Genomic DNA, 12,470 nt, shown 5'->3' with positions numbered 1-12,470 from the left:
TCGTGCCTCCCTGGGAGAGGAGTGTGCCTGTGGTGCCATAGGACACCTCTGTGCTCACAGCATCCCACTGCTCCCAGGAAGGTGTCCTGTCATTTTAAACATCCCCAGGAAGGTGTCCTGTCATTTTAAACATCCCCAGGAAGGTGTCCTGTCAGTTTAAACATCCCCAGGAAGGTGTCCTGCCATCTCACACCAGAACAGAACAAGGAATTGCTTTCCTGGGAGAAGAGGCCAAGTCCTGGCACCCTGGAGAACTTTTATCACCACCCTCCACCTTATTCCGTGCCCTCCTCCCTCGTTGCTTCCCTGAATCCATCTAAATCTCTGGAAGGGGAGAAAGAGTCACCTTTGCTGCAAACTCAACACTGATGAGTGTGAGGCTCCATAAAAACACCCCTGAGAGCTGCCAGGACATGGACCTGGGTTTCCACTTGGCTCTTCCCATCGGGTTCATCACCAGAAGCCACCTTCCCATCCCACAGATAACTGGGATCACTGCAGGGGAGGGATCCCAATTCCCACTCACACCTGGAAAAGTGGCTTTGCTCAGATGTATTAAAAATCAGCTTATCAACCCTGAAACCCACACTCTGAGGTGAGTAACTACCCCCTAAAACACAGGACATCAATCCCAACACATCGCTCAGGACTCTGCTGCATCCAAGTGCTTTTCCTTCCACCTTCCACGCTCCAAGGAGCTGCTCCCAAAAGTGTTTTACCAAAGCTCTGCCCAATGAATGAGGATTTGACACACAAAAGGCAAAGGGTAATTACATCTTCCTGTTTGCTCTTCCAGCCAGACATTTTTTTAAAGGCATTTACTGCAAAAAGAATTGCCCTGAAAGCCTTCCAAGGCAACAACCCGGCTCCAGGGTTATGGATTTTTCTGATTTTTGGGAAAATATCAGAGCAAATGAACTATGTTCCAGCTCAGGCCTCTGTGCTTCTGGTCAGAGTGATTTGAAACAACGTTCCTGAGCCTTTAATGTTAATAATGGGGACTGGCCCTACACAATTTTTTACATGCTGCAATTTTAAAACAGGACTTAACAAGCAAAGTGTATCAAACACGGGGAATAACCAAACAGAAGTGTTTGCTCAAGGTTTCTAGGTGTGGCTGCAGCCAAGAATAATGGGATTATTTATATCTGACTCATTTGCTTCGCCTTCATCCTCGATTCTCCCTATTTGGGACTCAATAATTGACTTTTTTTTTTTTTCCTGCACCCCAGGACTTTTTACATTCGGGGTGTTTTCCAGGAGGGCTTGAAAGCTTAAAGCAGAGAGGAGAAATTCCACAAGTGCAGTGGGTTTACATCACATTCAACCAAAACTCACCATCAGCATCACTGAGAAACCCCCTCAAAATTCAAATTCAAGCACCCTGAGACATCACTGGTGACCTGCAAATGTCACAGTGGGAGTGAAAACGTGTCCCAGGGTCTGCTGTGCCCTGTCTGTGACCCAGCCCCTCACCTCAGCCCTGGGCATCTCCCCTTCCTGCCTGGGAACTCAAAACAAGGAGACTTCCCCCTTTTCCAACCCCGTAAGAACGGGGGGGGTTTCGTTCCCGTCACAATAAGAATTGTTCTTTTTTTTTTTTTTTAATCCACAAGGGATCACTTGAAGAGTTTCTGCCCTAAGAATAAACACTGGTCTCAGGCTCCAAAAACATTTACACCATTCTGAGATCTCCCTTTTTGTAACACAAAAAGCTTCAGCCTCACATTCAATATTTTTCCGGGATTGCCACAAAAGCCTTTAAAAAACCGTCTCAAAACACTTAATAATTTGCTTACTTACAAATTCTTTCACTGCTCCTGAAACAAGGTGAAAGTTTAGGTTATCTTTTTAAAGGGAACAAAGCTCAGATTCCTAAAAGTTTTCCCCAAGTGCCCTCCCCTGGTTTGCCAAAGTTCAGGGCTCTGCCATTCTGAGATGGAAAGAGTGAGGTGGAAGAGGTGAGGGCAGCCTGAGCCAACTCTGCTGGGGTTATGAAACCCAGGATGCAGCTCTTGAGGACACACCAGGGAACAAGACAGGATTTCTCCAGCCTGGAGATGCCACACTGGGTGAATTTATCCACAACCCCCTTCCCTTCCCGTGTCAACTCAACCGGAGCCACCAGGACCTCGCTCCAAGCCCCCCTGTGGGACACACCCCGAGCTCCTGAGTGCCACAAATGGAACACCCTGAACAGGCACTTTCTGCTTGTGTTCAATTCAGGGGAGGGAATAAAAGGCAGCCCAGTTTAATGAGCTGCAGATCTGTTCATTCTCTCCCAGAACCACTGAAGAGGATCAGGGGCTTTTATCTCCCTGACTCTCCAGCACAGGGTGAATAATCACAGCCTGGAATTTGCCATGTCACCTCCCAGCTCCTGGGAGGAATTCTCCTGCTCCTGATCCCGGTGACAAAGCACATTGTGAGTGGGAATGTCAGCAGGGACAGAGGGAATGTCAGCAGGGACAGGGGGAATGTCAGCAGGGAAAGGGGGAATGTCAGCAGGGACAGTGGGAATGTCAGCAGGTACAGAGAGAGGGAATGTCAGCAGGGACAGAGGGAATGTCAGCAGGGACAGTGGGAATGTCAGCAGGGACAGGGGGAATGTCAGCAGGGACAGTGGGAATGTCAGCAGGGACAGAGGGAATGTCAGCAGGAACAGTGGGAATGTCAGCAGGGACAGGGGGAATGTCAGCAGGGACAGTGGGAATGTCAGCAGGGACAGAGGGAATGTCAGCAGGGACAGAGGGAATGTCAGCAGGGACAGTGGGAATGTCAGCAGGGACAGAGGGAATGTCAGCAGGGACAGAGGGAATGTCAGCAGGGACAGGGGGAATGTCAGCAGGGACAGAGGGAATGTCAGCAGGGACAGGGGGAATGTCAGCAGGGACAGAGGGAATGTCAGCAGGGACAGTGGGAATGTCAGCAGGGACAGTGGGAATGTCAGCAGGGACAGAGGGAATGTCAGCAGGGACAGGGGGAATGTCAGCAGGGACAGAGGGAATGTCAGCAGGGACAGGGGGAATGTCAGCAGGGACAGAGGGAATGTCAGCAGGGACAGGGTTCCCTTCCTCCCTTCCTCACCCCACAGCCCAGGGTGACCTCAGACAACCATCAGCTCTGCTCTCACCTCTGGCTAGAAAGGGAGCAGAAAACTCCCCAGGCCTCCTTCCCCTCCTTGGGGTTTCTTCTGGCTGCTCAGCCCCTCTCTGGGATCCCCATTCCCAGAGAAGGGCTCGCTCATAATTACAGGGAAAGAAAACATCTTATCAGGTCAACCCTGATGGATCCCAGGGAGCAAACACAGCACTGCCAGGAAAGGGGCCTCCAGCTGGAATGGTTCCCTGTGCCAGAGGTTCATCAGCACCCAAAATGAAGAGCTGGTGTGTTAAAGGACAGTCACCCACAGCCCATCCTGGTGGCAGCCACGGCGATGGCTCACGTGGAAAATGAGCAGCAGGAAAATCCTTGTCCTGAGCTTCCTGTGGCTCGGGAGGAGGAGGGGGAAGTGCCACGTGAGGGTGGATTCCCAAGGGAACACAGGGATCTGTGTGTGCCACAGGGATGTGGGACTGCAGGGACAGCAGTGCCTTCCCTCTGGAAAAAGGGAGCTCTGGCAGGTCCCTTCCCTCTGGAAAAAGGGAGCTCTGGCAGGTCCCTTCCCTATGGAAAAGGGGAGCTCTGGCAGGTCCCTTCTCCCTGGAAAAGGGGAGCTCTGGCAGGTCCCTTCTCTCCAAAAAAGGGGAGCTCTGGCAGGTCCCTTCTCTCCAAAAAAGGGGAGCTCTGGCAGGTCCCTTCTCTCCAAAAAAGGGGAGCTCTGGCAGGTCCCTTCTCTCCCAAAAAGGGGAGCTCTGGCAGGTCCCTTCCCTATGGAAAAGGGGAGCTCTGGCAGGTCCCTTCCCTATGGAAAAGGGGAGCTCTGGCAGGTCCCTTCCCTATGGAAAAGGGGAGCTCTGGCAGGTCCCTTCTCTCCAAAAAAGGGGAGCTCTGGCAGATCCCTTCTCTTTGGAAAAGGGGAGCTCTGGCAGGTCCCTTCTCTCCAAAAAAGGGGAGCTCTGGCAGGTCCCTTCTCTCTGGAAAAGGGGAGCTCTGGCAGGTCCCTTCTCTTTGGAAAAGGGGAGCTCTGGCAGGTCCCTTCTCTCCAAAAAAGGGGAGCTCTAGCAGGTCCCCTCCCTCTGGAAAAGGGGAGCTCTGGCAGGTCCCTTCCCTCTGGAAAAGGGTCCCTTCCCCTCCTCTCTGCAGAACTGGAGGGGATGAAACAGAACTTCCTCCAAAAGTTACCTGTGCTGCTCTCAGAGAAATTCATCCTAGACCCGTAGCAGAGGAACACCAGTGCTGCTATTCCCAAGGAAATTTTCCAGTGCAGTGAGCTAAAATCCAGGAATACAGGCTCTGACTTCACCTCTTTGCAGTTTATGCCTCATCTCCAGTAAAAGGCTTCGTTTCCCAGCTCCTTTAGGATGAAGGCACAGGAACAATATCCTTCTCAAGACACAAAAGGTGGGAGAAACATCCCAAACAATTCTTTTTCCACTGCTGCACTTCAGACCCTGTGTGTGACATCAGCCCTGATCCCAGAGGCAAAACAGGGAGCACTCAGCCACCAGCCATCCCAACTGGAATAATGCATTATTCCTGCATGAAAACATATGTTTTTCAAGGCAGACAGCCATCCATCTGGGAGATTGCAGGAGACCTAATTTTATCAGGCAGGGATACAATTCTCCCTGGTTTTTTTGCTCCCTAAGGACACGGAGCTGGGTGAAAAGCAGGTTGCCTGGCTGCTCACTCAGGCAGGAAGGGGCATCCTGGGCTCACAGGATGGATTAATGGATGCCCTGGAGGCTCCGTGGGCTCCCATCCCTGTGGAATTCAGAGGCCAGAAGACCCAGAATTTGCACCAGCAATTCTCAAGTCAACAAGAATTGAGAAAAGTTTATATGATAAAACTTCCTTTTTTTTTTTTTTTCTGGTTTTCCTTTTAATCATCCCCAAGTCCCACTAAATAAAACGAGGTGTTTGCTCACAGGGAGGGAAGTTAAGTTACTGTCACACTGTTATCTTTGGTACAAGCTCAGTGTAACTCAAACAAGGTGTTTACTCCAAGTGTTTACTGTGTTTACTCCAAGTGTTTACTCCTGTGTTTACTCCAAGTGGTGCTTCCCAAACCCTGGGCTTTGAAGCCTGAAAAGAACACGAGCTGATGGAAACAGGCACTTCACTGAGAACACCAGGCAAGAGGAACCACCCAGGAACGACCCAGCACATGATCCAGGATGAGAAATACAGGTGTGAGGCTTCTCCTGAGGCTTTTCATCAGGAAAATCCGGGGAGCAGATGGAATGTTGCTGCCCGTGGAGCATCCCTTAGCTGTAAATCAGTTTCCTCACACATGGTGCAAATGTAAAGACTCTTCCATCCTAATTAATACAAGGAGACATCCTGGCCTGGTGGCTCTTCCCTGATTTCACAAGCTCTCCAAGAAATTTTGGGACTGAGTCCTCCCCAGCTGAGGAATGTTTCAATCCTTCTCTCTCCGGATCCAGGCCCAGAAAGCAAGTGAGGGAGTCACGGAGAGCTCCAGGAAATGCTTTTTTCTAACTGAGACCAAACCATCCTGAGAAATTATCTGCTCATTGTCTTTGAGAGAAATGCAAACAGGAACTCTCCGGCTCCCTCGGGAACGCTCGCCATGAGTTCACTCTTTTGGCTCCTGAAAAACTTGCCACTGAACAAACACGATAAATCCAGGGAGCAGAGAGCTCCAGGACAAACACTGATCAGGGGAGAGGGGCTCAGGAAGGAACCATCACCCTTTTCTTTCCACCACATCACCCCACGGAGCTCATGGGGCTCTCCACGGGCACCTCCCCTGCGGAGCCCCAAGGATTGCAGGGCAATCCTTGGGAAGAGCAGCAGCTGCCTCTGTGCAGCTCCCCTGCCACCCATCACATCTGCTGCTCAATATTTCATGCTCCAGAATCCAAAATAGCAAGCTGAGCACCAGCTATGTAGGACACCACCACAGCAAACCCCGAGCACGGACGGGCCGACGGGGCTGGGGAGCGTCCCCGGCCCCAGGATCCAGCTGGAATGGCAAATATCCCCCATCCTGGGAGCACTCAGAGTCCTAAAGGACAAACTGGGAATCCTTGCTACCAGATAGCCCCTCCTCCCAGCTGAGGGAACTGGTTCCAGCTCCTGCAGAGCTTCAGAGAAGCCGGGGAGGAGGTGCAGGACTCTCTTTAAAGCCTCTAATTTCCTCCTCTCCCCAAGGCAAAGGGTCAGAGCTGCAGCTTTTAAAAACAGCCCCAAACTCGGTCTTCATTTCCTAAGCATAAAAGGGACAACACAGAAATATGCACATTCCTTAAGTCTCCTGGTCACCGTTTATTACTCCAGCCTGGATGCTCCAAAAACCTCCCTCCCCTTCCCCGTGGCTCACATGCTTCAGTCACTGCACCAGCAGTAAACCCAACTCCCACTCGCAGGAGCCAAAATACTCCTTCCAGTGTTTGTGTTTAACTCCCTCTCTCCAAACCATTAATCACTGGGATCACCCTGCCCTGGCCATCTGCAGAGCAGAGATCTGGGATCATCCTGGGGACCTTCTGTTTGCCCCCACTCTGCTCCCCTTGCTGGATTTCCTTTTCCTGTGGCACAGACACTGTGTGCTCCACGTCTGCAACACTTCTCCCTGGGCTGTAAGTCTTAAAAAAACCCCACAGTTCCATCTGCAGTGAAGGATCTCTGTCAGGATCTTTGCAGAGCCAACCAAGGCTGGGAGGATGCTCCCTGGGTGAGCACAGCCTCCAAGAGGGTTTTTTGGGCATTTCAAAGCTCTCAGAGCTGTGCCTGTGCTGGCTGCACACAGAGACACAGATTTTCTCAGCAGATTTGGGGCCCATCCGCTCTCAGTCAGTCCTGCAGGTAAATTAAGGAAGCAACATAAAAGCTTTCCCAGTGCTGGTTTTGCCTAATGCAAGACTTGTGGGTGAGATGCTGCATAAATGCACAAAAACCACCTGCAAGTCCTGTTACAGCTACGAGAGGATCAGATCTGACTTGCTTGTGTTTGTAAAGCTCCTCTTCAACCTTTCCTGGGCTTTGCCCACAGTTCCCCCCTGAGTGGGGGGAGAAACTCGAGCGAAACCTTTCTGCTCCCTCAGCACAATCCAGCCCCTGCTCAGACAATGACTTCCCCTGGCTCTGTAATTTAAATTCTGTGCTTGGGCTGCTTAATCTATTAAAAAAAAAAAGGCCCTCACCTCCTCTGACAGGCTCCTGGCAATCAAGGGCTGCAAACTGAAACACTCAATTTCTGAGAGATCGCAGAAATACCCCCATTCCAGAGGAAATTCTCCAGCCAAACAAAACAGAGGCTCTACCCACTTGCTTGAGTCAACACGTTTCCTTCCAGTAAGGTTCCATCCCATCTGGCTGCCCTTCAGTCCCAGGGCTTCCACCGTTTTGCTGATCCTCTTTTTTCCACGTGTGCCACCATCCCTGGTGTTCCTTCAGCCCCTGAAAGCCCCTCACACCCAGAGCCTCAGGCCCAAAAACCCCTCACACCCAGTCCTGCTCTGCAAACAGACCCTCAGCTCCCAAAAAGCCCTCACAACCAGAGCCTCAGCCCCAAAAACCCCTCACACCCAGTCCTGCTCTGCAGACAGACCCTCAGCTCCCAAAATCCATCACACACAGAGCTCTGCTCTGCAGACAGAGCCTCAGCCCCCCAAAAACCCCTCACACCCAGAGCCTCAGCCCCAAAAACCCCTCACACCCAGTCCTGCCCTGCAGACAAACCCTCAGCCCCAAAAATCCCTCACACAGAGCTCTGCTCTACAGACAGACCCTCAGCTCCCAAAAGCCCCTCTCACACACAGTCCTGCTCTGCACACAGAGCCTCAGCCCCCAAAACCTCTCTCACAAAGCCCTGCCCTGCAGACAGACCCTCAGCCCCCCAAAAACCCCTCTCACATAGAGCTCTGCTCTGCAGAGCCTCAGCCCCCCAAAAATCCCTCTCACACAGAACTCTGCCCTGCAGACAGAGCCTCAGCCCCCCAAAAATCCCTCTCACTCAGCTCTGCCCTGCAGACAGACCCTCAGCCCCCAAAAAACCCCTCTCACATAGAGCTCTGCTCTGCAGACCCTCAGCCCCCAAAAAACCCCTCTCACACAGAGCTCTGCTCTGCAGACCCTCAGCTCCCAAAAATCCCTCTCACACAGAGCTCTGCCTTGCAGACAGAGCCTCAGCTCCCAAAAATCCCTCTCACACAGAGCTCTGCTCTACAGACAGAGCCTCAGCTCCCAAAAATCCCTCTCACACAGCCCTGCTCTGCAGACAGAGCCTCAGGACCTGGTAACCCCCTCACAGAGCCCAGAGGGGACTGAAATGACACCTCAGGCCTGAGCTCCTGTCACTTGGAGGTGGAGTTCCCATTCAGACCCCACCAGCTGGAGTTCACTCCACTGCCACCCCTTTCCTGCTCCACAAACGTCAGACAAGGCAGAAACCAGGGGGAAACGAGCCCCAGCAGCCAAATAAGCTCTTTAGGAGGGTGTCTGACCCTCACAGAGCCAGGCTGGGCCCTGCAGTGGGGCCTGGGAGGCAGCTGTGCTGCTGTCCTTGCTGTCCTTGCTGTCCTTGCTGTCCTTTGTCCTGCTGTCCTGCTGTCCCTGCCACACCTCCAGGAGAACACACCTCCCCACACAGGCAGCACCAGAGTCCTGTCTGAAACAAACCCTCTGATGGTGCCTAATTAGAGCCTTTGAACCTGGATATTCCAGAGTTTCCCCACTGATGGCTGGCAGGAGGGAGGTCGAGGTGAGAAGAAAGCTTCAAAATTTCATCCAAAAGTGGAAGAGCACCCAGACACCCCCAATATCAACCTTTTTCCACTGGATTCAACCATTTCCCCTGTTCTGTGAACCCCTGAGAACACCCCAAGGAACAGCAGCGGGTGGTGGATCCAAAGTCACCTTCTCTCAGCAGCTGCAGCTCAGCCCCAAGGTGTGAGACTGAGCTCCTGTCTCACCCTCAGACACGTGAAAATAAGGGGAGGGGAAAAGCCTCCTTTAAAGTTCACATCCCTGGCACTTTCACTCCTGAAACAGGAGCAGATGCAAATAGGAAGACAGCCCTTCCCATCGTTAGGGATGCACAAAATGTGGGTGTTACTGACAGAGGAAGAAAAGCACTAGGAAAGAAAAATATCCCAAAAGTGAGAAAAGAAGGAAAACATGAGTAATGAGCAGGTTCCAGGTTTCCCACAGCTCCATGACCCAATTCTCAGCTGATACACAGTTATTGTTACTTGAACATTCTTACTCAGAGGCAGCGACACTGATCCCTCTGTGAGGGAACTGGGGGGGTCTCTCTAAATTCAGATTTGGGCAGAATGTTCTGATAGGAGACAACAGAAGCCTCATGCACACTCAGGAATAAATGAGTTTGAATCCAAACCACCTCTGAGGGCCAAGACTCACAATAAGATCACTGAACAATTCCTGTTTCCTGAGCCACGTCCCACTGCTTCCCTCAGACACCTGACTGCCACTTCCACCCTGAGCACCAGGAACAATCCAGAGGCACAATCAGTCCTGTTGCTCTGCCTGGACAGACACTGCTCCTTGAGGAAGGCTCCTGGCTCACCACTGCAAACTCTGATTTCTATTTCCAGCCCACACCACACTAATCCTGCTCCACTTTGCATCCTGCTCCTGCTGACACAGCACCTTCCACGAGCACGACGCCAGAGAAGGGGTTTTAATACTTAAATTTCCCCCCTGTTTTGGTATAAATTCTCGACTCTGTGGTGGTTAATGGGAACACAGCCCCTGCATTAAAACTCCCTGCAAGGCTCAGCAGGTTCTGTGTTCCCAGGCAGCATTCCCTGCACCTGGAGCCAGGTACTCCCCTGCTCTCACATCATCCATCAGGGACAGAGCCACCTCAGGGACCCCAGGCTGCTCCCCTGCAGCTGCAGGTCCTCTCCTCTCCCAAAACCAGCCTGTTCCTACCCAAAAAAAACCCCCAAAAACCCCGACAGAAACATTTACACAGTCAACAGTCAGGCCCGGGGACAGATAAAGCTGCAAACAAGGGGGTGGGAAAAAAAGGGATCAAGTGTTCTTATCTGAGCAACAACTGAGCAGTTACACAGGGAGCCCTGCTGCCATTTTTAATAAAATGCTTCCATTCAATATTGTTTACTGTCAACAGCCCTTGGTTATATTCAGCTGAACAATGCACACACAGCCCTCAAAATCCCTCAGCTTAAGCCTCAAACTGGGGCGTGTTTTTCAAGAACTCCACAATGACATTACCTTACTCCCCTTCCCAGGTCAGGCCTCAGTTATCTCAGCAACAACATCCCCCTGAAATACGTTCCCAAGAGCTCGGGGACCCAAAATTCTTGGTACTCACAGGGGAGGGGTTTTTTTTTTTTGACAGAGAAAGTGATTTGCACAAACAAATCCTCGGCACCCACGTCAAGAAATCCGAGTATTAAACCCCCAAAGGGGCAGCGGATTTAACACTCAGAGAATTACTTGCATAACCCACAAAACTTCCCTCTGTAGCAACTGAAGTTGGAGGTATTTGAGGAGCTCGTTAAAGATTAGTGGGGTGTCACAGCAGCCAGTCCAGCAGCAGCAGCTCATTTATTCCCAAGTTTGCAGCACAGGGGGTCAGTGCCACAAGAACCAAACTTCAGAAAATGCTTAAAACACCCAGTGAATTCTCCAAAAAGCATCAACCCCCGATTTAACGCTGCATTTTGAGACAGTCCCTCAATTCTTTTGTTATCTCAGAGTCCCCCAGAGCAAACCCCGGGACAGTTTATCTCTCTAGGTAAATGTTTGCTGAAGGTATGTCTGAAAAACACCTCACAAAAAACCCCCAACCAGCCAACAGAGGGGGTTTAACTCCAGCCAGGCTGTGGCAGGAGAGCAGTGCCACGGCCTTTTCAGCTGGCAGAGCCTCCAGTGCCAGCGTGGGCAGCCCCCAGCTCAGGGAGTGAATTCCTCATCTCCAAAGGGTGAATAAGTCTCTTTTATGCACTGGGATAAACAGAGCGAAGCAGGATGTTCCTGCAACTTCATTTTTCTTAATTTTTAATGCTAACAGAGACATGGATGACGCTTGTAGGGTCCCTTCCAGCTCGGGATATTCTGATTCCATGGTTATCCCAGCCATGGAATGGACCCTCCTGAGAAGCCACTGATTTTGGCACCGAGCTCCGCGCCCTGACAGAGGGAGGAAAATTAAAGATATGCAAATCTGAGCTACCTGCTCTGCAACCTCTCCCCCCTCGGCTCCATCCCGCAAGGGAGGCTCGCGACAAAGCTGCACCGAGAGCAGCATTGGAAACGCTGGGAAACAAAGAACGAACACACGGCAAAAAAAAATAAAAAAAAAACCGAAACAACACCAAAAAAAAAAAAAGGCAGGGGAAAAAAAAAAAAAAAAGCGCATGCTCCGAAGAGATTACGGTAAAAAAAAAAAAGAACTTATTCAGAAAGTGGGAAGAACACGGGGTTTGTCTTCATTTATGTGCCCGAAGTTCCTGCGGCTCCCCCGCCCCAGGACGGGCTGTCCCGGGGTCTCCCCCTCCCGCTCCGCATCCTCATCCCTGGGGAACGACGGGGAAGAGAAAAACCCTCCCGGGACCGGGGAGGGAGGGGGGGTCGGGTCACCCAGCCCAGCCAAAGGCTCCCCCCGGGGTCGGGAGAGGGGGGTCCCTTGGGGGCTTCTCCTGGACCAGTCGGGGGGTCCCGCGGGGTCGGGGGAGTCGTTCGGGGGGTCCCCCGGGGGTCACTCAGGGGGTCCCTCGGGGACAGCCGGGGGGTCCCTTGGGGGTCAGTCGGGGGATTCCCCCCCCCCAGACGATGCTCCCAGCGCGGGGGTCCCCCGGGGCTCAGCCGGGAGGTGCCCCCAGACACGACCCCAACCCGCAGCCCGGGCCCTTCCTCCGCCCGGACGGACCCCGGACCCTCATCCACACCGACCCTCATCCCATTCGACCATTCCCGTCCTCCTCGCCGTCCCCACCCGCTCCCGCACCCCCCGAACCCTCCGGGCCGGGCCGGGCCGGGCTCCGCGGCGCTCCCCCCGCCCCGCTCACCTTCCGAGAGCTCCAGCTCCAGCTCGGCCAGCTGCTCGCGGACCTCGCGGGGCAGCGAGGAGACGGCCGCGGGCGCGGCGGGCTCTGCCATGGCGGCGGGGGCCGGGGCCGAGGCAGGGGCAGGGGCAGGGACAGGGGCCGGGGCAGGCTCGGGTCGCTCCGGGCTCAGCGGCCGCGGGGCGCTGCGGGGGCAGCGGGAGCGGCCTCAGGCTCGGCCGCCATCGCGGAGCGCGGCGCCGCCGACCACGTGACCGCCGGCCCCGTGTCCGTCCCCCCCCCCCCCTCACCGTCCCCGCAGCGCCCCCGCGCGGCCCCGCCCCGCGCTGCGCGCGCGCGCCC

General features: G+C 53.3%; 1 protein-coding gene across 4 annotated transcripts in view; it reads right to left on the bottom strand.

The window, feature by feature from the left end:
- DIP2B (disco interacting protein 2 homolog B) overlaps positions 1-12,374 on the bottom strand; it is a 66,297-nt gene extending 53,923 nt beyond the window's left edge. For 3 of the 4 annotated variants that reach the window (XM_064638837.1, XM_064638838.1, XM_064638840.1), the window contains exon 1: positions 12,132-12,374. In XM_064638837.1, the coding sequence (XP_064494907.1) occupies positions 12,132-12,222 (91 nt within the window). In that variant the 5' untranslated portion in view covers positions 12,223-12,374. Of the gene's footprint in view, positions 1-4,405; positions 4,443-12,131 lie in introns of those variants that run through there. The other variant, XM_064638839.1, reaches the window with a different exon arrangement.
- Positions 12,375-12,470: the final 96 nt, after the last annotated feature.

This window comes from Pseudopipra pipra, chromosome 30 (genome assembly GCF_036250125.1).
Source record: "Pseudopipra pipra isolate bDixPip1 chromosome 30, bDixPip1.hap1, whole genome shotgun sequence".
NCBI classification, from domain to species: Eukaryota; Metazoa; Chordata; class Aves; order Passeriformes; family Pipridae; genus Pseudopipra; species Pseudopipra pipra.
The sequence above is the reverse complement of the archived record's forward strand: the minus strand, read 5'-3'. Positions and strand labels throughout refer to the sequence as shown.